The sequence below is a fragment of the Helicoverpa zea genome, chromosome 6, assembly GCF_022581195.2.
Source record: "Helicoverpa zea isolate HzStark_Cry1AcR chromosome 6, ilHelZeax1.1, whole genome shotgun sequence".
In the NCBI taxonomy this organism is placed as follows: Eukaryota; Metazoa; Arthropoda; class Insecta; order Lepidoptera; family Noctuidae; genus Helicoverpa; species Helicoverpa zea.
The window spans coordinates 7,458,514-7,483,908 of NC_061457.1; the positions used below are offsets into that span (position 1 = coordinate 7,458,514).

Below are 25,395 nucleotides of genomic sequence, written 5' to 3' on the forward strand. Positions count from 1 at the left end.
TAGTAATTTTTCAGAATTTCAGTCGATTTGAACTTTTCTAAATTAAGCACATTATTGAAGTAGGAAAACCAATGTCTGATCTTACTCTAAAAAGTATTGATTTTCTTTGAATTGTATTTAGTATGAAAAAAAGAGGCTGTTTGAAAGACATCCGCCAACCAACAAATTATTATCATAATTAAGACTACCTTAAAAAGAAAATTGGGGATTTGCATATTTCAGTTCTAGGGTTCTAGACAGACAAAGGAATTTATTAGACAACGAGGAATGGTATCCACTAGAAGAAAGCGGCATTACTGTTTATGATTATTTCAACTTACTTAGTCAGGTTTCAGATTTCTTTGCATGCATTGAAAATTGCATTCCTGAATCTGCCTGGAAGAAGAAAATAATTAAGATATGAAACCTCTATCTGTTCTAACATATATCTGGCTTATTTTTGACTCGTCTTGTACTATTCTCTTCAGTGATGAAAATTAGATCTAAAATATTGTCTACCCAATATACACAGGTCACAGGTCAACAACCCTCAAACTAAAGTCTGTCAGACTTTGAAAATAATAATCGAATTATTATCAATCCCTTGTTATGTCTTGCCAATTGTACCTGCATCGATATTAAAGCCAAAGTCAAATCATTTATTTGGCCTAGCGGCCTTTATAAGCACTTATGAAAGTCACCAAGAATACCTAAAGAGTATTAAGTGTAGCTGCCCTTTTCAAAAGTAGTTTCCTACCGAGATGGAAAGAGGGCAATGAACTGCATGATTATTCATTTCAAATTAATTTTAGCTATTTTTGCCAAGATCATTTAAGGGCATTTATTTCAACATCAATTGGATTGCAAGAAATAACAGTTAAGCTTTAATAAATTAAAAAATATGTCAATTTATTGCTTTAGACAGGCAATCAATTTGTGTCAACATAGTCTTAGCTAGACTATCACATATTTTTCTAATCTCTATGCATAATCACTGTAGTGCATTCGTCTTCAGAGCATGAACTAAATCGTACAAATGGGCACAAATATGAATATATAGGGTGAGTGTGTTCATTGTCTCAAGTATGCAACCGATTAATCGTTTTCATTAGCTCAACGAAGTGAGGAGAGTTGAGAGAGACCGGCGAGCGGTGGCCGGCGCTGGGAGCGTCGCAAAAAGCGTGGTGCGGTGCGCGCCGGATACGGGTTCCCGTTGGAGCGCGCGGCGCGGCGGAGCGGGGCGCGGGCCCGGGAATGCATCGGGACGTTGACTGTCTGGGCCCTGCCTGCGTTATCTGCAGTTGCCCTTTCGTACGATGCACCGTAACCCTCCTTCCACCCTTACTGTGGGGGCCACCAGACTACTGCAGCCCCCTCTATTCTAGAATTTGCTATTGACCTGAAATAAGAAAGTAAACATGTTTTGGCGAGGTCGGTGAACTCGATTAGATACAAGTTAATCTCGTTAGCGATATTATGTGCTAAACATAATACATTAATAAAACATAGAGGTGCTTTTTGTATTGCAGCTAATTAATATTTGCCAATTGTTTATTTGTCTAATGTATCTTTGCACACTTAACACATCTAAATGAGAAATAAGCAAGATTCAAGATTGCCCCATAAAGTAATGGATGAATTTGATAAGGCATTATAGCAAGTAAACAAATAATGTATGTACTGGAAGTTGTAATTATAAGTAGGTGTCAGTTGATGTGCAGAGTGTTCGTTCGCAGGAGTCGAGGACGCGTGATAACGATAGCAATAAGTAATGGCCGACAAGCCTTGAACCTGCAGTGTAAGGACCTTCACAATGTCTCGTTCATTGTTTATTGAGCATTGTTATATGACCAGTTTATTTAAATACAGCTGTATTGATTGTTCTTAGATGTAGTTAAACTAGTTAGGTCTTCGCACTGCCAATGGCGGTCGGTATGTGTTTTCATTTTTCCATCTGATTTAACTTATACTCGTTCACTTTCTGATAACAAAATATATTCTTCTCGATAAACATATGGAGAAAAAATATAATAGTTTTGATTTTTGATTTTCCTTTGCTAAAGTTAGTTTTTGCTTTTTGCTCAATTGTATGTCACATGCTATGTCTATCTGACTTGAATTGGTTGAAGTGTCCCCACGTTGTTTTGCCTCAGCTGTGGTCAGCAGCTCACCCGCATCCTTTGCTTGATAAGCATTGACCACTTAATCTCCAAATCATACATTACTAAGAATCTATAGATATTTGAACACATAGCATAAATTATATACATTTATATCTTCTGTCAAAAAATCAAGATACTGATGCAGTTTTAATCCATTATTTCGACTTCTGTTTCAAAAGTCGATAGAACTGTAGGGCGGGCGGAATCTGATTTTATAAAGCTGAGAAAAATTAGTCACTCCGAATCAATAAGACGCGACATGAACTTCTAACTCCAATTCCGTGCTGTGTATCAAGTCCCACTGAACACAACTGATGCCCTGACTCCTAATAAAGGAACGTAGCTTAGAATGTATTTTATAGATACTGAAACGTTTTTATAAAATAGCCACCCTAAGGCTAGTGCGTTCAACGGCCCGTGCTGCCAACTTTAACGTTCATTGCTCTGTTTGAATCCAAGACGTCCTTCAAAATAGTCAGAAATTGAAATTATAATGATTATTTTTCCGACCCAAATATCGACCAATAGAATTGCACCATTCGACGTCACGTGGTACAACCTACATGGTATTATACTGAAAATTTTTTGAATATTTTCTCTGGTCGTTGCTACGTCAAACTGACAGGTTGTGGCCGACATTTGGGACGGAAAAATAATCTCCCGAATACCACACGAGCTTCATAATTATCTGGCATTTCCCTCAAGGTTCCCTGCAAACAAATAAAGTCGTCAAGTTTTTCAGGAAAAATCACTCGCGCTTCGCGCTCGTTATTTTTTAACCTGAAAAACTTGACTCCTTCATTTGTTTGCAACGAACCTATCGGAAAATACCCGATAATTTTGAAGCTCTTGTGGTATTATAAGTGAAAATTCTCCAAAATTTTGACTCTTCGAATCTTCAAGAGCTGCAGTGCATTACTTGATGAAACATCTAGATGTTTCAAGGTCGTAATCGCGGTAAGAACTTTACTGTGATTTAAGCACAACAAACTATAATTTTATAGAGTGTGTAAAAGTACAAAGAAACAACAGAAATTTGATACTCTGGGCTGATTTGGGAAAGCTTTTTGGGAATAACTCAGTACGACTGAACTACTGTGTTGTTCGAGAAGTATCTAAGAAGTTCTAAATTAAATCAGGGGTCATGAAACAAGGCATTTTAAAAATATTTCGAATAAAACTGGAGCAGTTTGAGGTTTCCTAATACATATTCTGCTCCTAAGATCTAAAATGTAGTAACTAGACAAGGTTTCAGTCAATCAAGTAACCCAAAACTACATGGAATAACTTTTTTCCAAAGGAAAACGACCTACATGTTACCAAACTTTTTGCTGAAATTGTTTATTCGATAGTACGTTTTATACAATTGTATGAGCGGTTGCATCCATTTCTGGCGTTAGCTAAACTTTCATAAAGGGATTACTGAGGGCCGAGCGACCTTGGAGAGTTTGTCCTCGGGCCGTGTCAACGACAGCGAAGACTTCAGCCTCGGCGCTGAACAACACCCTCCCACCCTACACTACTACACCACCACACCCCGTAACTGCGCACATCGTACGATTTTTCTAATTTCATGATCGCCAAACGCGGTGTTTATTTACTTCAAGTAAACGATTAAATTAAAGCAGCTTTTCAAAGATTTCTTTTAAATTTAAAAATTACATTTTTATTTCTTCTAGGCAATGAACCTTTTGAAATGGAATTACACTAGTTTCAGCTGTCTTTGTTTTATTTATTATTATTGTAGATGTTATCGCAATTAACCCTTCTGGCTCGAAATAAGCTTTAGGCTGTACTCAAAGCATGCCGTGTTAGCCTCTTTACGAGATCTGTGCGTGAGATATCGCATTTTATATGAAATAATAAGGCACTGTTTATTTACAAAGTGGCAATTTAATATAGTCAAGGTAGTGGTGCAGGGTAGAGTGCGATGGCCGGGGGTAGTGAATCGGAGGGCGTCGACTGGCACCCAGAGCCCGACATTGAGGTACCCTCACAAGGGCATTCCACCGCTGCACTTCTCAAGGTTCCAATACAAAGCTTCAAATATATATTAAATTTAAAGATCACTTCAACCAAAAATAACCGAACTGAACAACATCGAGACATTTGATGCGTCTAAATAAATTGGATGACAACTGGTTTCACGAGTGGTAATCTGTGACTTGAAACGTGTTTACGTTGTCTTAGAAATATATTAAGTGACAAGTAAAAATATGTCGCTGTATTTCATGAATGGAAAAATAATTGGCAATTATACGCACTTTTGTAGCTTGTATAAAAAAAATATCTGTAATAATGTCGAAGGGGTGGAGTCAAGTGAATTAGTGCAATGGACCTGTTATGTCTAGGAGAAGAAATACGTGTCCCGACGTTGCATATCGATCGGGGAGACCACGACGCCGCCGGTTGCCGCTGCAGGCCGCATTCACACCGACGCTATGCAAGTTATACGCAACGGGAATATTCCACCTTTCAATATTATCATGCGATAACTTTTGTTCTATAATTAACTGAACTTGTGTGGGAATAATTTATTTCATATTTGCAATCTACGTCTATGAAGCGGTTAAACGAATCGGTTTAACGAATAACGCTACCAGAATCGTGTTAAGCTTTTTCTGTTGTTGTTTTCCTTCAAAGAGTTACATTGGACTTGAGTTATGAATCGCTTTGTTTATTGTGAACATTGTTACAGTAAAATAAGGCTACGTCAATTGTCAGAAATAAAGCTGATTTAAGTTTGTATAAAAATAAAATTTTCGTTATTCATTTTGTTAACCCACGAGGAGTACAATACAAATATTAATTTATAAGAATGCTTCATATATTCGAAAAAACGCCTTGGCAATCTTCGAAATAATGCATTTGACTCATGTGATATGCAGGTATATATAATAATAGGTACGTTGTTACTCTCCGGAGACAAAATATTTTTATGTCAAGAGGTTTTTATCTGAAAAAATTTCAATATTATGGTTATTCTTACATCGTTATCTTTGAACGTTTGTGTTGACTATGGCCTTGATATTGCTTTGTATTTGGCACATATTTAATAGCGGTAGATAAGATAGTTTTTTTTATATAACAAATAATGAACCTTACTATTTTAGGTACGTAACTTATTGTGTAGGTAGGATTGTGGAGGTCATATTATAAACAATTACATTATTGAACCGTTTCCGGACAGATTGAAAAATGATTTTCAGCATTAGTTATGAATAGATAACCTCTTTTTTCCTGCTAATTAACCTTGATATTAACTAAGTGACTGCCTCGTTGGTCTAGTGGTCGCAAGCGCGGCTGCTGTGCTCGAGGTCTCGGGTTCGATTCCTGGGTCGGGCCGAAATCGCTTTGTGGGTTTTCTTAAGCTTTCACAAAGCAGCCCGTAGTCTGGAAGTTGGTGATTGATTCACCCGTGCATCGGAGAGCACGTAAATGTCGGTCCTGCGCCTGATCTCTTTCCGGTCGTGTCGAATTGCCGTCCCATCGGGTTATGAGAGTGAAGGAATAGTGAGTGCACCTGTGTCTGCGCAAATGCTCGTGCACTATAATATGTCCTGCGCAGCTGGCTGAGCTCCTTAAATGAGAACAGCCGCCGTGGCCGAAATCGGCCGTGGACGCCATTATTATCCATTATTAACTAAGTTCAAAAGATCGATCTATGATTATTTGTAGTGGTACATTTATAATGAAGGAAAATGTGGAAGAAAGCAATGTCGGATGTGGATGGTCTGTGTGAGCGCAGGTCGCGGCAGAAGCGCTGCGTGCCCTCGCCCGCGCATGCGCGGCGCTGTCGTCTCCGCCACCCCGGACTGCACCCCATCGCGTCGTGTCCTGGTGCCCTTCCATGCCATCCAACTTTCACTCCCGTACACTAAGCCATAAAAACCTATCGATAAAACCAACTAATCTTGCTATCAATTCCGTTCTACAAAAAAAAAAAACCGAACTATAATCCTTCTGATTATAAAGAATATGGGTCTCCTGTACGTACACAGGAAAACGATTAATGATATAAGTAGATATGATCGTTAAGGTATTTACAATATACATAATGAGTAATCATAAGAATCTAATTAAGGTCATCATGATTAAAACAACAATGGCACTTACACCATTTATTACGTCAAATGAAAATGTTGTGGGTTTATTTCCACAATTCAAAATCGTAAATCAAGTAAAAATGCTGATAGCGCTATCAACTCTGTGATACATCTGTAAAGGCAAGATCATTAAGATCATTAAGCTTTTGCGTCGTAATTGATGTGGAGTCAATAAGTTACAGTGGATGACACTAGAGTTCAGTGAGACTCGCCAAAATAGTGGTGAGCTCTGAATCCGTGAGCCGGCGGCGGGCGCACCCTGCGACTGCACCGCCCCTCCCCGGAGCCACCTCGCGCCTAATGCCACTACACCCCAAACACCCCCGCACCCACTCATGTTTATGTTTCAAAATGCTGCGTATTAAATTGGAGAAAATTTTAACATTGCTACATGCGCTTGTTTTCTTTGTGTAACAAAGGCTTGTGTCGTAGTTCATATCGATTAATTCCTTTTTTGTTTTTTTTTTTTTTGCAGTATTTTGTCAATAACGCACCGATAAGAGCATTAGACCGTATTTGAAAAATAGTAAATAATTACAAATTAGACCTCCAAATAACTTATTTCGTTTGACTTGTTCCAATATGCTTTTATACTGCTAAGATGCGTAGTCGAGTGAAAACTGAATTTCATATATATTGGAAAATGCAATGGATTTCAGTATTGATTTTTGTACTAAAATTAGGTAGATTGCGATTATATTCGCATACAAGAGTAGGTACGTATGTACAGTTGTAGTATTGGTGATCGCGTACGGTGTTACTAGTGCACGGTCAATGCCGTTGCATTTCCCCTCAGCTTTCAGCGACGGCAACCCAGCCATAAAGGAGCTGGATTATAAATATTTTTATAGGAACTACATTCGTCGCATTAATGAAGTTTGCTATCAAGAAATAGGATGCTACCTTTATTTTTTCATTTTAAAAAATACATATATTTAAATATACATATATCAACAATTAGGTATAGTAAAGAGTAACAAACAACATTTGTATAAAGAACCTTTATAAAACCTGAATGTTTTTGTAACTGAAGAAAGATAGCAAATAATATTTGTACCATGCATGGGATTGGTTCACCTACTATTCCTTCTAACAGTTATAGTGAATGAAACTGTAAAAATTTCCTTGGTCTGAAACTGTGAAATTTTCTTAATGAGTGGATAAAGCAAGTTTATTTACACTACATTATTTCATAAGCGTAGCTAGAGAACCGTATGAATAGATATCCAACAAAATAAGATATACTGGTACAATTCCATTCTAAGTAAACCGAGGTGATAGTGTAACTTGGATAGCACCTGGAGATAAGGAAAGTTATAGATAAAAAATAATATTTAAATGCATTATATGCATACTGAAGACCTTAATAAGTTAGGATCATGCTGTATCTGCCTCACAAAATATCCTATCGTGCACGTCATGACAATGATAAAACATTCGTGTATTATCTTATATCAGCGATAAAAAGAGTTGAATAAAGCACATAACGGTTCTGCTCGTGTCCAGTTGGTGTGCTATCTACTAGATGGTTATCAGTTGTTATCAGCAAGCGTGCTTGTTCGACCAGTGAGCATCGATCGAGAACACAGTTTCACTCCTTGCCTTCACGGAAATGATTATAGGTGTTACGTCTTATCTATTGACATTAACACTGACCGGGTTATTTTAAATTTAGAAATCCTTGATAATAACGTTTGCAGATTACGCGGTGTCCTGCGTGAGCGACGAACGCGACGCGACGCGACGCTGCGAACGCGACGAACGCGATCAACTCAAAGGAATTCCCTACATGCGGCCTATGTGACAGTCTGCGGCGAGACGCGACGTAACGCGTACTTGTTTTGAGGGCGACCAGACGCGACACCGCGAACTATTCAGAAGCGTTGATTGTTGTGGGACAAAAAAAACATAAATATTAAAGAAATCGTTTATTAGTACAAACAAGTTGGAAGATTGTTGCTGTCTGTACTTTAAATATGAACTTTCAAGCAAAATTGTAACACAACTTCTCCATGATTTGAGAAGTAATGACCAAAATCACGTAGGACATCTGTCGCGTATAGCATCGCGTCGCATTACGTCGCGTCGTGTTGCGTCGCGTCGCGTCGCGTTCGTCGCTCACGCAGGACACCGCGTTAGATGTTAGGTACACATACAAACTAAAATACATGAATAAGTACGCATATATATAATTAGGTATGGATTGAACAAAAAGGATGAAAATGAGGAATGTAACTACAGTTTTTTTTCTTTTTTTTAGAATAAGTACAAAAATTGAACACTTTACTTTCGGCAGAAGAAAGAGTCTAGCTAGACGACATATCAGTATTCCCTTGCATGATGGTTAGACCATTTGTTTGGTGGATGGGACCTGTGTCGATATTCTTGCGTTGAGGAACCTCAAGAGTCGGAAGTATACAGATTTTCATTGGGCGTTAGGAAGTTTGACTTATCTCGCCATTTTATATAAAATATTTTTAGAACCTTGAACGTAATTGTGGACGTATTTATTGTAGCATATACATTAATCTTTTGAAATAAGAACCATATTTTATATAGAAAAATTTTATCATATTTTTTGGTTTCAGTTAATTCGTGATATTTAAAATACCGCTGTAGTGAACGTTTTTTGATAGTTGCATTTATTTATAAATAGTCAATATTAATCGCATAAAATAAGTTCCTTGTTTGTTGTATTTAATTTAATCTGTTTAGGTATGGAGGTCAACTACATTCAATAATTTTTTTAACAATACTTTACAGTAGTATAATTATGCCTTTTTTGAAGTGGCTCCAAATATGTATCGAGAAATATGTATATCGTATGTTAACTATGACAAAACATGTAAATCGTATTTTGAATTTATTATATTATTTAAAAAAATATTATATTATTATTATTTATCCAAAACGAGCAATGCTTATATCCCATTTTATGAAAAAGAGTATGTGACTGGGTACTCTTAACGACCTTCGCTGCTTTGTTAAGCTAAGCATTTCAAAAGCGGATCAATTAATCTACTGTAAGTACTACATAATTAAGCACATAGTGCTTGTGGATTTAAACGTTGAATTATTGAATGCTGGCCTCGTTATTCATACGTCACTGTTCTCAAGTTCAAGGGCGACATGCACCGTTATTAATTCGGATGCATAAAGGTTATATCGTTTTTGGTTTATTTTTAGTGTTGCGGTACAGTTAGCTTAGCTTTTTTAAATTCTTCCTGGTTTATTTGTGATTAAAATATTAATTATAAGGAAATACGCGAATGAATTTTGTATAAAAAAATATATTACAGTTTTTTTTGTATAATTTAGTGCTATGTATCGTAAGTGCATTGCACTCCCGTAAAGGTCACAGTTAAGGTTAAAGTTGATGTCGGATGGGCGTTGCAGCGGCGGTGGCGGCGGCGCTGGGCGGGCGGTGCAGGGACACCTGAGGGCGGGAGAGGGCGAGGGGCGCACGCTGCAGATTCACTTTCGTCCGGCTGCGACCGCCCGCCACGCCAGTGAGAGAAAGTTGGCCGCGGCGAGCGAACGAGTCTCGCGAGTCGAGCGGCGCGCCGCGCACGCACGAAACCGCGCTCGAACTACCGGCGCCCGGCACTTGCCCTTCAACTTCTCGTACGATCCACGTAAACAATGCGCTGAAATGTCCCATCTCTAAGAAGATTTCCGTATTGCATGTGAATTAACTTATGTGAAGAATTTGATAGTTTTATAGTAGCCGGTAATTAAAGTTTTCCGAGACTATAATAGACAATTTAATAGACGTAGTGATTAATCAGTATTTAAGGAACGATGCAGTGCTATCCTAAGTTGTCCCCGAAGCGCGAGCCGATGGACATAGTATACGAATCGGAGATGCTGCCTGGAGCGAGGAGGCTGGAGCTGCCGGCGCCCCCGGGCAAGGAGTTCCGCGCTCCCGTGCTGCTGGCGGCGCCCAGCATGGCGCCCACGCACTCTGTCATCCAGTGCATGCGTCCGCCGCCGCCGCCACCACCGCCGCCGCCGCCGCGTCTCCACAAGCCCCCGTCCTTCGAGGAACCATCCAGCTCCATTCCAGATTTAGGTAAGTAATAGTACTTTTTATAATAACATTAATATTAACATTACGGTGAATTACCATGAAGGATTACGTCGAACGCCTAGAGGTGATACGAGGCATCAGACAACAGGAATAAACAAGGAATCTAAAAACAAAAATAATGTGTTTCCATACGTAAGTATAATTCACACGTCATAGTACTACTTATTTGCTAAGACACTAGCGTGTTCATTAACGTGATGCTATAATTTTTATAACAACAACGTAGGTAGGTACCTACGTAATTCAAGCACCAATGAAGAAATCAAAAACTTTACAAAACATAAACAAACGTACCTACACAGTATCAAATAAGTATGAAGATTTTCCTACAAATTGTAAATAGATTCCTAAAAGACCGGTACAGAATTAGTTGACGGAAGTTTTCATATATTTTCATTCACCTTTGACCTTGGATACTTCAAAACAACTAGTAACAGACGAACATAACAAAATGTTTGTTGCATTGTTTCGTGTCTGTTAACCTAATAGTTGCTTAATTTAATTCACTCACGTTCCTACATATTTATGATTTTTCCAAGTTTGAGTAATTCCTAAACTTTAGGTTAATTTTAAAAATTTTAGGTTCCTTTGATTTACTATTCATAATATTTGAGGTATGAGCATATAATAATATTTGAAAAATAGAAAATGGTAAGAGGAAACCCACCATTCATTTTCCTTTACGGTGTGGGGTTGGTTCCCCTGCCTCTGTGGGTTTCTAGACCTCCAATTACGCGAATTAAATAATATATAATAACGTAAAAAGGAATCTAAATTGTCTGCTGTAATCATGAACAATGTCAATTAACACAAAAAAAAGATAAATATAGCGACCTAAACTAAATATAAATAATTTTCAGTGGAGTACGAGATAGTAAATAGAGATATTAACAATGAACCTGTCAGTAAAAAAATATTTCTGTAGTAATTGAACGAATCACTTACTAACTTAGTCAATGGAAACGGAGAAAATTATAAAATATTGCCAGAATAATTAAAATCATTAGGAAAGTACTTTGAGGGATAAAAAAGTCATAAATAGAGCTTTGTTTTCTGATTATCATCTAGATCTAAATTAAAATAAACGCGATTATCGATTAAATTATAATTATTAATTTGAATGACCTTTTGTCAATGAAGCTCTAAAAGATATGCATTGTGAAGGTCAGTTCCTACTAAAGACGATTGTCAAGGATTGTTGAAGTGCATTCTGATATAATCTCAGTCTGTACGTATTTCCGTTATCCTCTATTATCTCAGTCTTGCATACAGCATACATGAAATGTCTTTTTTTTCAATATTGTGGTGACTTTTATGTAATTCATAATTTCCACGTTTTTCTAAAAAAATATTTAAAATGACCCAGTAATACTTGTTGTAAAGACGCACTAAGAATATTATTTAATGAATAAATATTCTTATTTTTTTCTTACAATCTTAATTCCTCAAGTTTATTTCATCCTTAGCTACCTCTTACACCTTTTTGCTGTAGTCAGTTTTTTAAATGTTTGTCTAAATATGTGTTAAAATGTCAATGAACTTGTGTACAAAGAAACTTATACCAGTACCAGTTGATCGACAATATCTGTGCTTAAAAACAGTTTGAGTACCTACATAATCGTAATCAATATTCGAATAATACAACTAGCGTTTTATCAATTTCACCCAGGCCCCGAGAGAACTAATTCCCACAACCGGATAAATTTTATTTAAATCGGTTTTGGATATCGAATCATATTTTTTTTTACCAACAGATCCTAATCTGTTGAATCAATTACGCAACTCTATAATGCCTAAGCAGTTTTCATTTCAAGCTAAAAATACATTTTTATCATCTTTAGTATGATTAAAGTGATTCGAAAACAAATGAATGAAGTCCTCCGTTTGGTCCTTTTTATTCCATAACTAGCTGATCCCGCGAACTTCGTTATATTTTAAACAAAAATCGTTTATAGTTTAAACCTTCCCTGGCCCTCTAAAACATTTTAAAACCAAAATGAGCCAAATCGGTTCAGCCATTCTCGAGTTTTAGTCAGACTAACGAACAACAATTCATTTTTATATATAAGATACCTACTCTATGGGAAAGGATCTGAAAATCTGATAATAAGTATGAAATGAGTAAGAATTAGTAGAATATAAAAATTATTGTTTTTATTAAAAGCTACTATGCCAAAACTAAAACGAACAGTAAAACACTGATAGAAAGGGATTCAGATGGCTATGATACTATTCACCAGAATTTCCTCGAATGCACCAACCACAGAAAATGCAACACCTTTTGAATTTCACAGTGCGGTTGTTGCTTGAGCGTTTTCCATCGAGCAATGGCACTGCATTATTTTGCATAGCAAGTACTATGTTGATTTCGATCGAGATAGTAGCCAATTAAAGAACCCTATTAAAATATTTTTTTTCACTATAATATACATATCTTTCTAAGACTCGTATATGCGTAAAGAAACTTTCTTGTCTCTCTGGGGAAAATGAGGCCGTCATTCAATGTTTTCCCACTTTTTCTAAATCCTATATAAAAATGTATAGTTTCAAACGAATCTATAAAAAAGCTATAAAAAATAAATAGCCTTGAATAGGGTTGTAGAAATTACCTATGACCTAGGATGCGTATGTGACCCTCGCATTTTTATAGTGGGTTTTGTAAAAGCATGGCAGTTCTCTGTCCTTGAAGTAAAACTTAGGAATAGTAATCGAATATAAAGGGATGGCCTCCATCCCTTGTTGCACTATAATTTTTATACTTTTAACAACGTTTATTTTTTATACTTTTTAAGAATTTAAATCATATTATTATAATGTACATAAATTATAAATAAAACAAAATGGTCACTCGCAAATTGTTTATTTATATGTACTAAACACATATCCCACACCAGAAGTAGAAACATTAATGTCATACGTGATAATTAATAGAACGAGAATCAGCAGAAAAAAATAAAGTTGTGTGTTAACTAGATGTAAAGAAGATCCAGTGGTATTTAGGTAACATTTGCGGTAACCTTCATAACATCAGGTAATACCTATAACAAAATGATTGCGTATAATAATTCAACATCGCCTTGGCCGCAGTGAATTCATACTTCCTGCTTCGGAAAATTGTAACAGCGTACTACTGCCACACTATGATTTCCGGGTGATGACGCGTCGTGAAGGTCGCACTTATTAAATATACGACACATATATTATTGCATTGATTAATTGTCATATACGGTTATCTCAAACATATTTTGTATTATTTTCCTTCGTCATCTCACGCGCCAAAAGAAAATTTTGAAAATCTGAACATGGTTTACACCAACTTCTATTTTGTATCGTATGCCTAGGTGGGCGGCAGAAGACTTTGAAAAATTTTGCATTTTTTGTTTTGTTTTCCTTCATCATCATCTCACAAGCGCAAAAAGAAAATTTGGAAAATCTGAACATGGTTTACACCAACTTCTATTGTTATCGTATGTCTAGGTGGGTGGCAGAAGACTTTGAAAAGTATTGCAATATTGTTGCATGATGATTTAAAAATGTTCACGGAAAATTAGATGTGGATGTATGAGGAAGTTACCGAGATTTTTTGTGAAAATATTTTGCCAGAGACAACTCAAGTTTCAACTTACTTAGATCCTAGGCAAGTTGTTGGCAAGTTTACATCTTTGACATCGTATACTCGTTCATTGGTACTTACTAAAGTTTCATTTAAAATTTTCAATAACTTACATAATTACGATTATCATCCCTTAACACAGCCTAGAGGTTCAAAGTGTTTGGTAAACCAGATCTGTATTCTTCATTTTGCATTACTGCTGACCAACATAATGACAAAAAACGTGCTCACGTTTTATGATGGAAAATGCACGTGTCTCTTCCGTAGTGATCCGTCATCTAAAAATATGTTCTTCTACATGGCTTTCTCACGTTTAATTGTATATGTATATCACACATGCAGGGTTGTGCAATTTGTATATTAAAAAAATAACACATCTCTTATTCTGGATACCTACATGTATACGAAAATCCAGCCAGTGAAAGTTCCGATCAACAATGATCAAGAAAAATATTCATTAGTAATACGAAATACATAGCTTGGAACAGCAATAAGGATAACTGGTATACATTTTTTAATACATTTATAAAAAAAAATAATCTTATTACCTAATCTACATAAGTCAGCTTTACAATGTTAACAGAAAGGTTTATACGTTATTTATGAAGATTTTCCACAACTTAACCGGTAGTTTGGTAATTGTGATAAATAAAAGGATTTTCCAATTGTAACATGTAACAGGGTGCTCTACTTATCTAGAAAAAAATCTTATTACTGCTGAACTTGAATATTCTTGAAACTCCTTTGTTCTGTTCTATATACCTATACGTACTATGTAAACACTGACATATATGGAATATAATCGTGCTAACAATATTTTCGCGAATAAGATTAGATAAATATCGCAAGGTCACTGTGAGGAACGTGTGTGGCGCGTCATTTGGTGTCATTAAGGTCACTGTGACATTGGACCGATAGCACTGACAAAATAATAGCCGTATCTTATCTGGCAATGTCAGCGTCGCGGGCGCAGCAGGTGCGCGCGACCCCTGGCTTGTTTGCGAACCCTCTCGGACGCGCTAAACGGTTTCACAGCAATCAGTCAGATGCGTCACGCGATATGCTTCGTGCTCCTCCCATGTGATAAATTGCCACCAGCATATACCACGTCAAATAAAAACAACAGATTTCCTATATACCCAAATGTTCCTTTTGATGGCAGCTAGAAGTTTTTCCCATTTCTATCTAAGTACGTGAATTTTCAAGCAGCCAAAAACAAAGATTCGCCATGATTTGATACTTTCCACTAGGTTTCAGCCATAAAACGTTTACGCAAATGTATGAGTGTGCGAAGATTCAACTATAGCGCAAATTATGTGTTATCACCATAACCTTCTGAGTGAGCAAATTACTTCCTGCTGATACTAGCTAGATATATATCTCATTATTTATCATACTTTATTATAATACTATAATGGGACTTCTGCGTCTAACTACAGCGTCATTTTTAACGACCCTGTTAAATGGCATTGGATCGATAATATTTCTTGAAGGACAGTTTACAATTTCTGCAACATAAACATATGCTTCAAAGTATATTGCTAATAAAGTAAAGCAAACATTTATCCACCGAGTCATAATAAATGTCACAAGAAGCGGAAACGTTAGCGGAAACTGAATACTTAAAGCGAAAAATAATCCAGGTAGGTATCTTACAAGTTCATTATAAAATATCCCGGAAAACAATAAACGGGCATGTGATTTGATTGCTCTGCTCTATTCAACGTACCATGTATAGATTTACATAAGTATGTGCGCTATAAACGACTGAGTACACAGGGAAGTGTTGGCTCGCAACCTTGGCCGAGGTCGCGAAGCGTCACTCGCAACACTTATAAACTGTTTCATAACAACTCATTCGTAAATCCACTAATTGCTTGGTGAGGCGTTTTCCTGAAAGGCTTTTAACAGTTGGTATGGAAACGCTGAAATTGTGAAAGGTGTATTAATGTTTGGTGGGCGCCCCCCGGGCCCGGCACCGCTCCCGCCCGCCGCGCGCGCTGTCCTTCGCTTTGAACCCGTCCCGCGCCCTCTCCACCCTCGCTGCTGTGACCGACCAGAGGTCATGGCCACACATATTTTCGAAGCACGTGCTCCATCAATTTTCGATTACAGTTTCATGAAAGGTGTCGTATCGCCGCTAACAATGGGTATTACAGCTTACTATATAAAAATACGATCATAATAATCTTAATAACCATGTAGTTTCCTAAATGTTCTGTTTTCGTATTCATGTTCGTTTCCTGTTTTGCTTGTTAACTTTTAAGTAATACTACCTTTTTATTAATATACCTACTTAATTTAATTCTTATTTCCATTACCTTTTAAAGACCTAGACAATAACAGAAAATGTACATTTAATATTATACTTTCGTATTTGTTTGATTGTGCAAGTCCGAGAGTTGTGTGAAGGTCATTGATAAGAAATCAGCAATGTTACAAACGTTGTTTGAGGTGCCTTATGCCTTAACGTAATAAAAACATAACGTAATCATTTTAGGTATACCTACTTAGATTCTTGGATTAATTAATTAATTCCATTTTTAAAATCACGGTCGTAGCTTCAAGGTGAAGTGCCTTTATTAATCCTATAACAACATAACACATGCAAGTAGTCTGGTGACTCTTACAGAACTAGATACAAAAGGAAGTTACTTGAAAGGATAAGATAGTAGGTACTGAAATTTGAGTCACCCGATTCTATATATTATCTCAATAGTGCATTCATACAAATATCCTTGACATTCGATACTGTCAGATCATTTTGTTTGGTATACTTGAGTTTCCATTACGGACATAATATTTGTAATTGTATCATTTATCTGTTGCCTAGGCTTAAATAAGTAAGGCAACACTATTTTCATGTATTTTCCACGGTTGTATGATTTATTACTGAAACTAAAGAAATACAATACGTACCAAACCAACTGGCTTTCTCAAGGTAATTGAAGTGGGCCTCTACTTGGCGCCCGACCAAGGGAGTTTTGAGAATTCTCAGTATTTCTGAAGTAATCTCTATTACCAGCATCTACAAAAAATTAAACATGAAGCTTGTTGTTTTGAATTTGAATATAGGATGAAATTATCACGATTAGGTATAAGTATCATAATAATAATCATCATTATGAAATTTATGAATTATTATGAAAATTTCAGTAGTTGCATCAGGATGGAGTTCGGTGTGGACAAATGTGCAGTCATGCATGTAAAGCGAGGTGGAATTGTGGAATCTGAGGGAGTACAACTCTCAGATTCTATAAACCTGAGATCACTCTCCGCAAACGATACATATAAATACTTGGGTATGGCGGAGGGGTTAGGCATCAATGTGGCTGTCATGAAACAGTCATTACGGGAGCGTTTCTTTGGCCGCCTGAATAAGGTTCTAAAAAGTTCCTTATCAGGCGGCAACAAGGTTCGCGCCTATAATGGTTGGGTCATGCCAGTCCTGATGCACTCCTTCGGCATACTCAAATGGACCCAAACTGAATTGAATGCCCTGGATAGGAGAGTCCGCACACTGCTGACCGCAGAACGAATGCATCACCCACGATCGTCGGTGATGAGACTGTACATCCCACGGAAATGTGGAGGCCGAGGCTTTTTAAATGCAAAGACGCTCCACAACCGTGAGGTGTGCAGTCTCAGAGAATATCTTCTCAAAAGCGACGTGGGTATGCATCGTGATATGGTAGCAGTGGACAAAGGACTCACCCCGCTATCGTTGATTCGTTAGTCGCTTCATTAGATGCGTCACATAACTCTTCCTGTAAACATTGATGTAAATAGCACATAGACACGTGGATAATAGTAATGTTGCTATCTGTTACTTGGATGTCTTTCATATTCGTCTAGCATACATTACAGTGTTATGAGAACCTTATTAAATAGTTGTCTATAAAAAATAATATAAAATGAAGACGCTAAATTGATTAATAGAAATAACATTTTGGCTCTAACTTTTTCTTTTATTTCAAACAGTTTGGCGCAGATGCTAATTCTTTATGAAACGTGGCAATATTTAGTGGGGACTCGAAACGATTAAACTGCATCGTTTTATTTGAACCCATTACGGAGAGACAGACATAATAACGTCTGAAAGAAAAAAAGTGTACAAGTAACAACGTTTGTAGGTCATGTCTCCGGGCGTAGCCCAGAGGAACATGGTTGTTAAATTATCGGGACCAAAATGGCTAATGAATGATCAAATCATGCAAAACATGTAGGCGAAATTCGTTATTTTGTAGTTAATTAAGCAAGAATTTTGTTCGATTTATATGAACAGTAAGAAGTACGCATTAAAACTTATGCTATTCTGTAATGCCCGTTGCGCCGGGAGTAGGAACTAGTAGTTGTATAAGTGTGTTAGACTAGCGAACATGGAAGCGGGCGGGTGCGGCGCCCCTGACCCACGCACTCCGCTCCGCGTTGCCATGGTCACGGCCGATCGATCCCAGCCGGGATGCACCCGGAATTGAATTTAATATCCATGTTCAAGGTTTCTTACTACTACTATCAAGTGCATCTACATATACATGCGTAATTGCGTTAGTGATTACCTTAGATTGTTTGTACTACTTACTTATTGGCGTTATATTTCTGAAACCCTCTCGTGTATTTTAAACTTGAGAGCGCTATTTTTGGAGTTTGCTAGACGACTTCACTATACATAGCCTGTGATTGTTAATAATATTAGCCTAAAGGGTTAATGGATATTGGCATCTTCTTTTAGCATTCATATTTATAGTTTATGATAATATATAACATAAACATTGATAGTCTGAATACGAGAAAGTGTTACAATGATTTAGTTACGTTCGATCACTATTTATTTTAGCCGAGTGAATAAAATTACCGTGGTACGTATTCGATACAAGGTTATTCACAGACAAAAGCCTCGATGTAGTAGGAGGCCCCCGCCACCCTGAACACCGGCCTTGGCCAACTCCAAGGACATGATGCTCGCGTAGGCAGGGAGAGCATTTCCCCGGGACTTGGAGCACCACCCGCGTTACACTAGGAAGTGAAATGTTCACAACTAATGAAACTAAATTGTCCGCTTCTGAAGAGCAATTTACGGCTTTTAAACGCATTATTTCTATAAAGGTTTCGAAAATTTTTACATTAAAATAAAATATAAAAGCTGGAAATTATGGAAAACTGATATAATTTACAGACTGTTTCAGCTGAATATTTAAAGTCTCTAGTCTGGATAGACGACGAGGCGAGATGTTTCTATAATGATTACACATTTGTTTGTCAGAGGATTGGGTCAACGAACCGCCGGATAAAAATAAAGAGCTCACTAAACATGCCACGTACATTCAAACTGGGCTGCCATTGAAGAATTCTAATACAGTGGGATAAAAGTTTTATACACTAGCTTTTTAATAAGACTGCTGTTGCTTACATCATGAACAAGTCTTGCGAACAACAATGGTTGCTTGATTTTTCATGAAACTCAATACGTTGAAATAAACCGACAAAAATATACAGTGAAATGAAAAAATAAAGGTATATTCTATATTATTTATTTTGATCAGATAACTGTACATTATCGGACGTTATAATGTATGTATGTTACATGATACATGGTTGAATATTAGATGTTATATAGGTACGAAAACATTGAGTCATTGGAATAGTGGATATTGGAATACACAGAAAACTTTTACTACCCTATCTGAGTCCACACGGCACCTACGGATCGTGACTCACTATAGTGACCATACAGTCGTTTAATCTTATGGTAGGAGCTATGTAGTACGTATAAGTCAAGAAAACTGAGAGACAAATGTTTACCTTAAAATAACCTAGCAATATTCGCAAAATAATAAAGAGAGAACAAGTCCTTTTGCGATGGTTTTAGGACCAGAAAAGGGTTGTGTAGTATGAGAACCTTCGTTACCAGGAGTGCATAAAGCGCGAGGCGATCGCCAGTCCACGTCGCCCTATCGGCGTCACAACGACGTCAATTGCGTCGACTCACTTACACAAGTACATAATCCGAATGCATTTTATACGTGCACCAGCTACATACAGGCTATTTATTATATGATCATTTTATCAATCATACGATTTGTTATTTCAATGTCCTACCAAACAATAAATGAAATAGATTTGGCTCACCTCTACAAAAATCGTCTTCATCACTGTATTGGTAAAAATCTATAATCTTTACCAATATAGTGAATTTCTTTATTGTTGCGTTAGCTTGCTTGAATAAAATTTCAGTTGTGAGTTTTCCTGATGTCTCTTGAGATAGTATTTTCAATGTAGCGTGATCTATACCACAGAACACGCTAGCACGTTGCATTTGCACATGACCTACCACAATACGTATTGCGCTGTGCCTCCTACACTATACTTAAAGTGTATTACAAAATAGAGCTAATTCAACGTGTATCGTTTCTTTTAGTTTTTATTATAGTGACTGTGTGCATTTAGTTCCATGTAAACTCGTCTGCTAATGACATTGAAGAGCTAACATATTATCACATGCACTACAACAAAGTTCACAGCCAATCGAATCTGTGAACGTATCGAAACGCATACAGACGTAATATCATGCAATTTACTTTACACAAGATACAATCGCATTGGCAGTAGCTGCACACATGCACACGATGTTTGCATCCCTTTCACACTCGTGGGCAAGGCTACCTCTCTCGAACTGCATGCGAATGCATTGCGCCATTTTCTTGGCACGTGCAAACTCTTCGCTCGTTCAGTTGCCCTAGTAGATAGTAGTGAAACTTAACAGTTCATGATGATGTTAGTGACTTTTCCTACGAATGTATGGGTGGATCAAATGTATGAGGGTTGGTAGGTGGTTCAAAAACTATGAAATAATATGGAAACATTGATTGAATAAAGGCTAGTATAGTTGTCAATTGTATAATCAGTTTATGTTCGGGATATTTTTGTACTTTTGCTATTATTGTTGTCAACAATTATTACCTTTAAATTTTATTTAAAAAGTTTAAATTAGAGTATGTTTTAGCTAGTTTCTATAACTTTAAGCTAATCCTTCTTAGTTCCAAACTCATAAATCATAATTGCGTAGTATATCATTAGAATAAAAAGTAGTTAGAACGCCGCGCGGCGCTCGACCGAGAATGCAGTTCAGTGCAACTGAGTACCAGGGCAGCAAGACGCTACAAGAGATCTCAATGCACTTTTCTCCCGCTAGCGATATATGTACTACAATACTTATAATTATGTATTATTTTAACCTATAAATATCATCTGTACATACACGTGCCGAATACACCTATTTATAGCGTAAATATACTGTTATGATTATTTGTCTATATTACATCAATGTTTTTATTGGGAAAATACGATGATTTTTTTGATAGAAGTAATGTTAGATACCACCCTCCCCCTCCACTAAGAACTGATGATTAATGTATATTTTAATAGATTTTCGCTTTTTTCACTTACAATGACAATATGAAGCTGTAGTTATATATAATATAGTCGTATAGAATTTACTACGAGGACATCTGGCCATCTCAATACAACACGTAGTTTTTCATTCAGATGAAATGTTTTGAATAACAGCGAGTGGATTGTAATGTCCAGCCTGCAGATGTATACAGCCCAATTTGATTGGCATATCATAACACTCTCTTATGCAAATATTTTTCTTTATTGTCATTGAGACAGTTTAATTATTGTTATCGGGACGAGTTTGAATATGGGAAAGCGTGGGAACAAATCACGGAACATTATCAACAATGTACGGACATCACCTGCACCGACCGGATGCCGATGGAAACTTAGCAAAACTCCTTATCGAATAACGTATAATATTGAAATGCATAGTGCTCTCGCTTTTACTTGTTTCCAAGTCAGTTATTACGCGAGACTGCAGTAGTGAGCGTTAGACGTAATAGGCGTTGCTTTCTAAGCAGTGAAGGTGAGGTGCACGCTCGGCGCATTGCTCGCAGTTCAAGTTTAGAGTTGCGCGGGCGCAGCGATAATTGCAGAGATCGTTGCACTTCTAACGCCCTGGCAGGGGCAACGAACGCACGCAGCTGCCCGGGAAATAGATCCCGTCCCGACTATTTCAGAGCATGCTTGCTTAGTTAGATAGCGAGCGCTCCCGTGCGCCGCCTTCACTAACGACTTACCTGTAATGTGAGAAGCCACCATGTAAAAAACCATAGCGAGCTTCAATGCATAGCTGGACTCGGAGCGTATAGTTTTATTTCGAGTTTCGTTATTAATGTATGATTTCAGAAGGATCCCGGACATAAATATAATCAACTACTAATCCAAACTGGTTAGAGCTTATACTTGAAAAGCTCAACTTTTAACACAATTTTGTATAAATTAATGATAATGAGGACAGTTTATAAATAATTCCAGGGATACGCGTTCGATAAAGCATGCAAAACAAACAAATGGTTGACAAACAATTCCCAATAGTTTTTGTATTTGCGCGGCCCACTTAGTGGCGCGAAGTTCATCGGGGCGTTGCACTTTCTGTGCGATTCCATTGCGCCGGCGCAACTCGGCCGCGAAAGTGATTCATTATGTGATCTGTGCGGTGCAGCGTGCACTCCTATTGTTTGCATTTGCCATTCATATTAATTCTTAAACTCATCGTTTTTTTAATAACTATTTTTTACATAAGATTCACTAAGTATTCAATAACACTTTTTGATTTTTTAATGACACTGAAATATGAATTAATGCAAATGGAGAGTCAATTCTATGACGGGTATTTCTACCAAATATTTTATAAACTATCTGCTTATTCAATATACCATTCATATGATTTGCAGTTGGAAAAGGGTGAATGAAAAACATTTTATCCATAAAAAAACTTTCCATTTTCGACTCAGTCTTAAAAGTAAACATAAATTAAGCTCGGATTAAAGTTTCTTCAAGTGTCTACTAATTAAAATAGTTAAATACAGCCGTATTCTAGAGCTATAAATTATATTGGTTGTAATAATATCTACCTACATGAGTGAAAATGCAAATGAAACACATTACTGGTACAATGTATTTCATTAGCACGTGTTTCTCTAGCATTGAGAACTGTTTCAAACTAAATACAACTGCATTTAACTGTACGCTACACTGGGGTAAAAATAATAAAGATTAATTGGTTCTAATTAGTTAAAATATTTTTTGTTATATTATCTCCAAAAGGAATATTAAAAGGAAAGTCAACAACCTTCACCCAAGTACCTAGTTTAGTTAGTGCTAGCTAGCTCGGCATATATGTTATAAAAGTGGTTTGAACGCAGCGGGTTGGGAATGTTAGCAATAGAAAAAAACCTGCAATGTTAGAAGTATCTAAGCAAGTCGGGTGCAGTGGCCGAGCAGTGCCAGTGACCTGCAAGTGAACGCGACGACGCCGATGAATGCTCGAGAGAACTCGTAGTCAACCGCTACGCCGCGCTACGAGCGTAGATCACACTGAAAAATTTGTTTTCTAGGTGAAAATCAATACTTTTACCCGTCTTTATTCAATAAATGGAGTATTGATTCATTTTCACGTACCATTTAGGCAAGTATTCTGGACCGATGTCGAGAAAGGTCATGTAGAGAGGCCATTTGGGTGGTTAAATCGAGCTTTAAGTTACTAGGACGAAGATCAATGTTTGAGTAATTTCCTTCCCTTAGAACGTATTTGGTAATAAATGTGGATGCGTAACTGAGGCAATACAATTTTCGTTTTGGGGAATTGGGATGTGTCATCTTGTTTTCCCGTAGGGAGAATAAATGACGTGTCTTGATCAATACTGGGATTCCCTATTGAGCCTCAAGCTATGATTAGTCATCATACACAATTTGATACATTAGGGGTAGAAGAATTTGTTTCAGATTATAAAAAAATACCATTTTACAATTAATGTTAAGATTACGAGTTTAACAGCATTTTATTTGATTAACTGGTACTTATAATGTGGATCTGATGTAAATGTAACATTGTACGTAGGTGTTCAGGGTTCCATTACCCTCAATGCAACAAAAAATATTTTAAAATTCATACGTGAATTCAGAACGATTTGCGATACAGTGAGCAAAGGGTGTGAGGAGCTCACGGTGTCAATGTACACCGCTGACCGACACTGCACACCTTACATTTTGAACTTTTATAACCTCGCTTCATTTGAGCAAACAATAAGTTTTTACTTGATACTTTTAACATTTTTATGACATACAAAAACTCCAACACGTAAAATTATAATTTCCCAAAATTGTATTATTGGTTAAACCAAAAGTCTTTCGGTTCAAGAAAATGTCTGAAAACAAAGAACAAGACGTTATATTCATTCTAACTATGTAAATGTTGTTTAGAAAATGATAAACTTGAGTCGTAAATATTGGAATGCAGCGAGTAGTGTAATGAGCACTTGAGTATGTTAGGGGTGCATCGACTCCGAGTGGAAAGTGCGAGTGAAAATGTGCAGCTAAGCGACGCTGCTTGCTGCCCAAGTACCAACCACACGTACCATTACCAACAGGTGGCTAATTACTTATCCGGAAAACCTGTCCCAGCCTTCCACAGGAGTTCCTGGCCTGCAGCAACACTGCTCCATGTAATTACATACATTTCTACTTCTATGTAAACGGCCATTAAGTATAGAACTGCGCCATTCATTCATGCCTAATTAAGTGAAATGAACTCGTGGCAGGGTTTTACATTCGTAACTGACGCTTTTACAAGTTCGGTTAATGACATGATCGGTTAATCTGTTTGAAAGAAAATGTAAAGCTGTTTGCCCCATCATGTAAAACAAGTTGTTTGTGTACGAGTCAATTTAAAAGAGTCACATGCTATATAAAATATCTTGGCTCATAAGAAAAACATATTATTTTGTGATTTTCCTTTGAATGCCGCAATGAATCCAGTTTTAAATTGTCGCATTGTGACTTTTATTTTCATTTGTAACCCAGTTTAAATATTTGACGCACGTAGATAGCTGGCAGTAAAGATGATAATGGAGCGATGTAGCATGTAGCATCAATTCAGTGGTGCGCGGGCGCAGGCGCGGTCAGTTTTTGCAGTGTGTTGCGTTTGCGCATACTGATGTGCGACCCGCGGGCCGCCCGGCCCCGCGGCCGACGACCCGCCCCTGCGCGCCCGGCGCTTGACCTCGCTGCACGCCCCGCCCTGGGAAAACTACACCAACTTATCTGTATTTTATCAATTTTCTCCCTCAAGGCTAATTACATAATCTCCACCTAAGCGTGAACCAATGACAACTAAACATCGAGCATATTCATATGTTAACTTTTAGCAGGAAATCATATTACTATGCTTCCTACTGGCATAGAACAAAAAAAAATATTTTTTTTTTAGTTTTTAAAGAAATGACAATCAATTATATCGACGAAGTCGAGCAAATACAGTTCTATTTAGGTATCTTTATAATTTACCTTTGTCGTGAAATCGACATATATCCATGTATAAAAGAG

At 37.1% G+C, this 25,395-nt stretch overlaps 1 protein-coding gene and 1 long non-coding RNA gene across 2 annotated transcripts in view; one reads left to right on the forward strand and one right to left on the reverse strand.

Annotated features, from left to right (window-relative positions):
- Positions 1-805: 805 nt before the first annotated feature.
- On the reverse strand, positions 806-20,446 carry LOC124630993. Its single transcript, XR_006984463.1, has 3 exons — positions 20,080-20,446; positions 16,870-16,978; positions 806-1,378 (listed from the first exon to the last, which is right to left on the reverse strand). It is a non-coding gene; the product is annotated as an uncharacterized LOC124630993 (long non-coding RNA).
- Positions 9,823-25,395, forward strand: part of LOC124630992 (ecdysone-inducible protein E75) — an 88,920-nt gene continuing 73,347 nt past the window's right edge. The window contains exon 1 of the mRNA XM_047165057.1: positions 9,823-10,319. Within this exon, the coding sequence (XP_047021013.1) occupies positions 10,049-10,319 (271 nt within the window). The 5' untranslated portion in view covers positions 9,823-10,048. The remainder of the gene's footprint in view (positions 10,320-25,395) is intronic.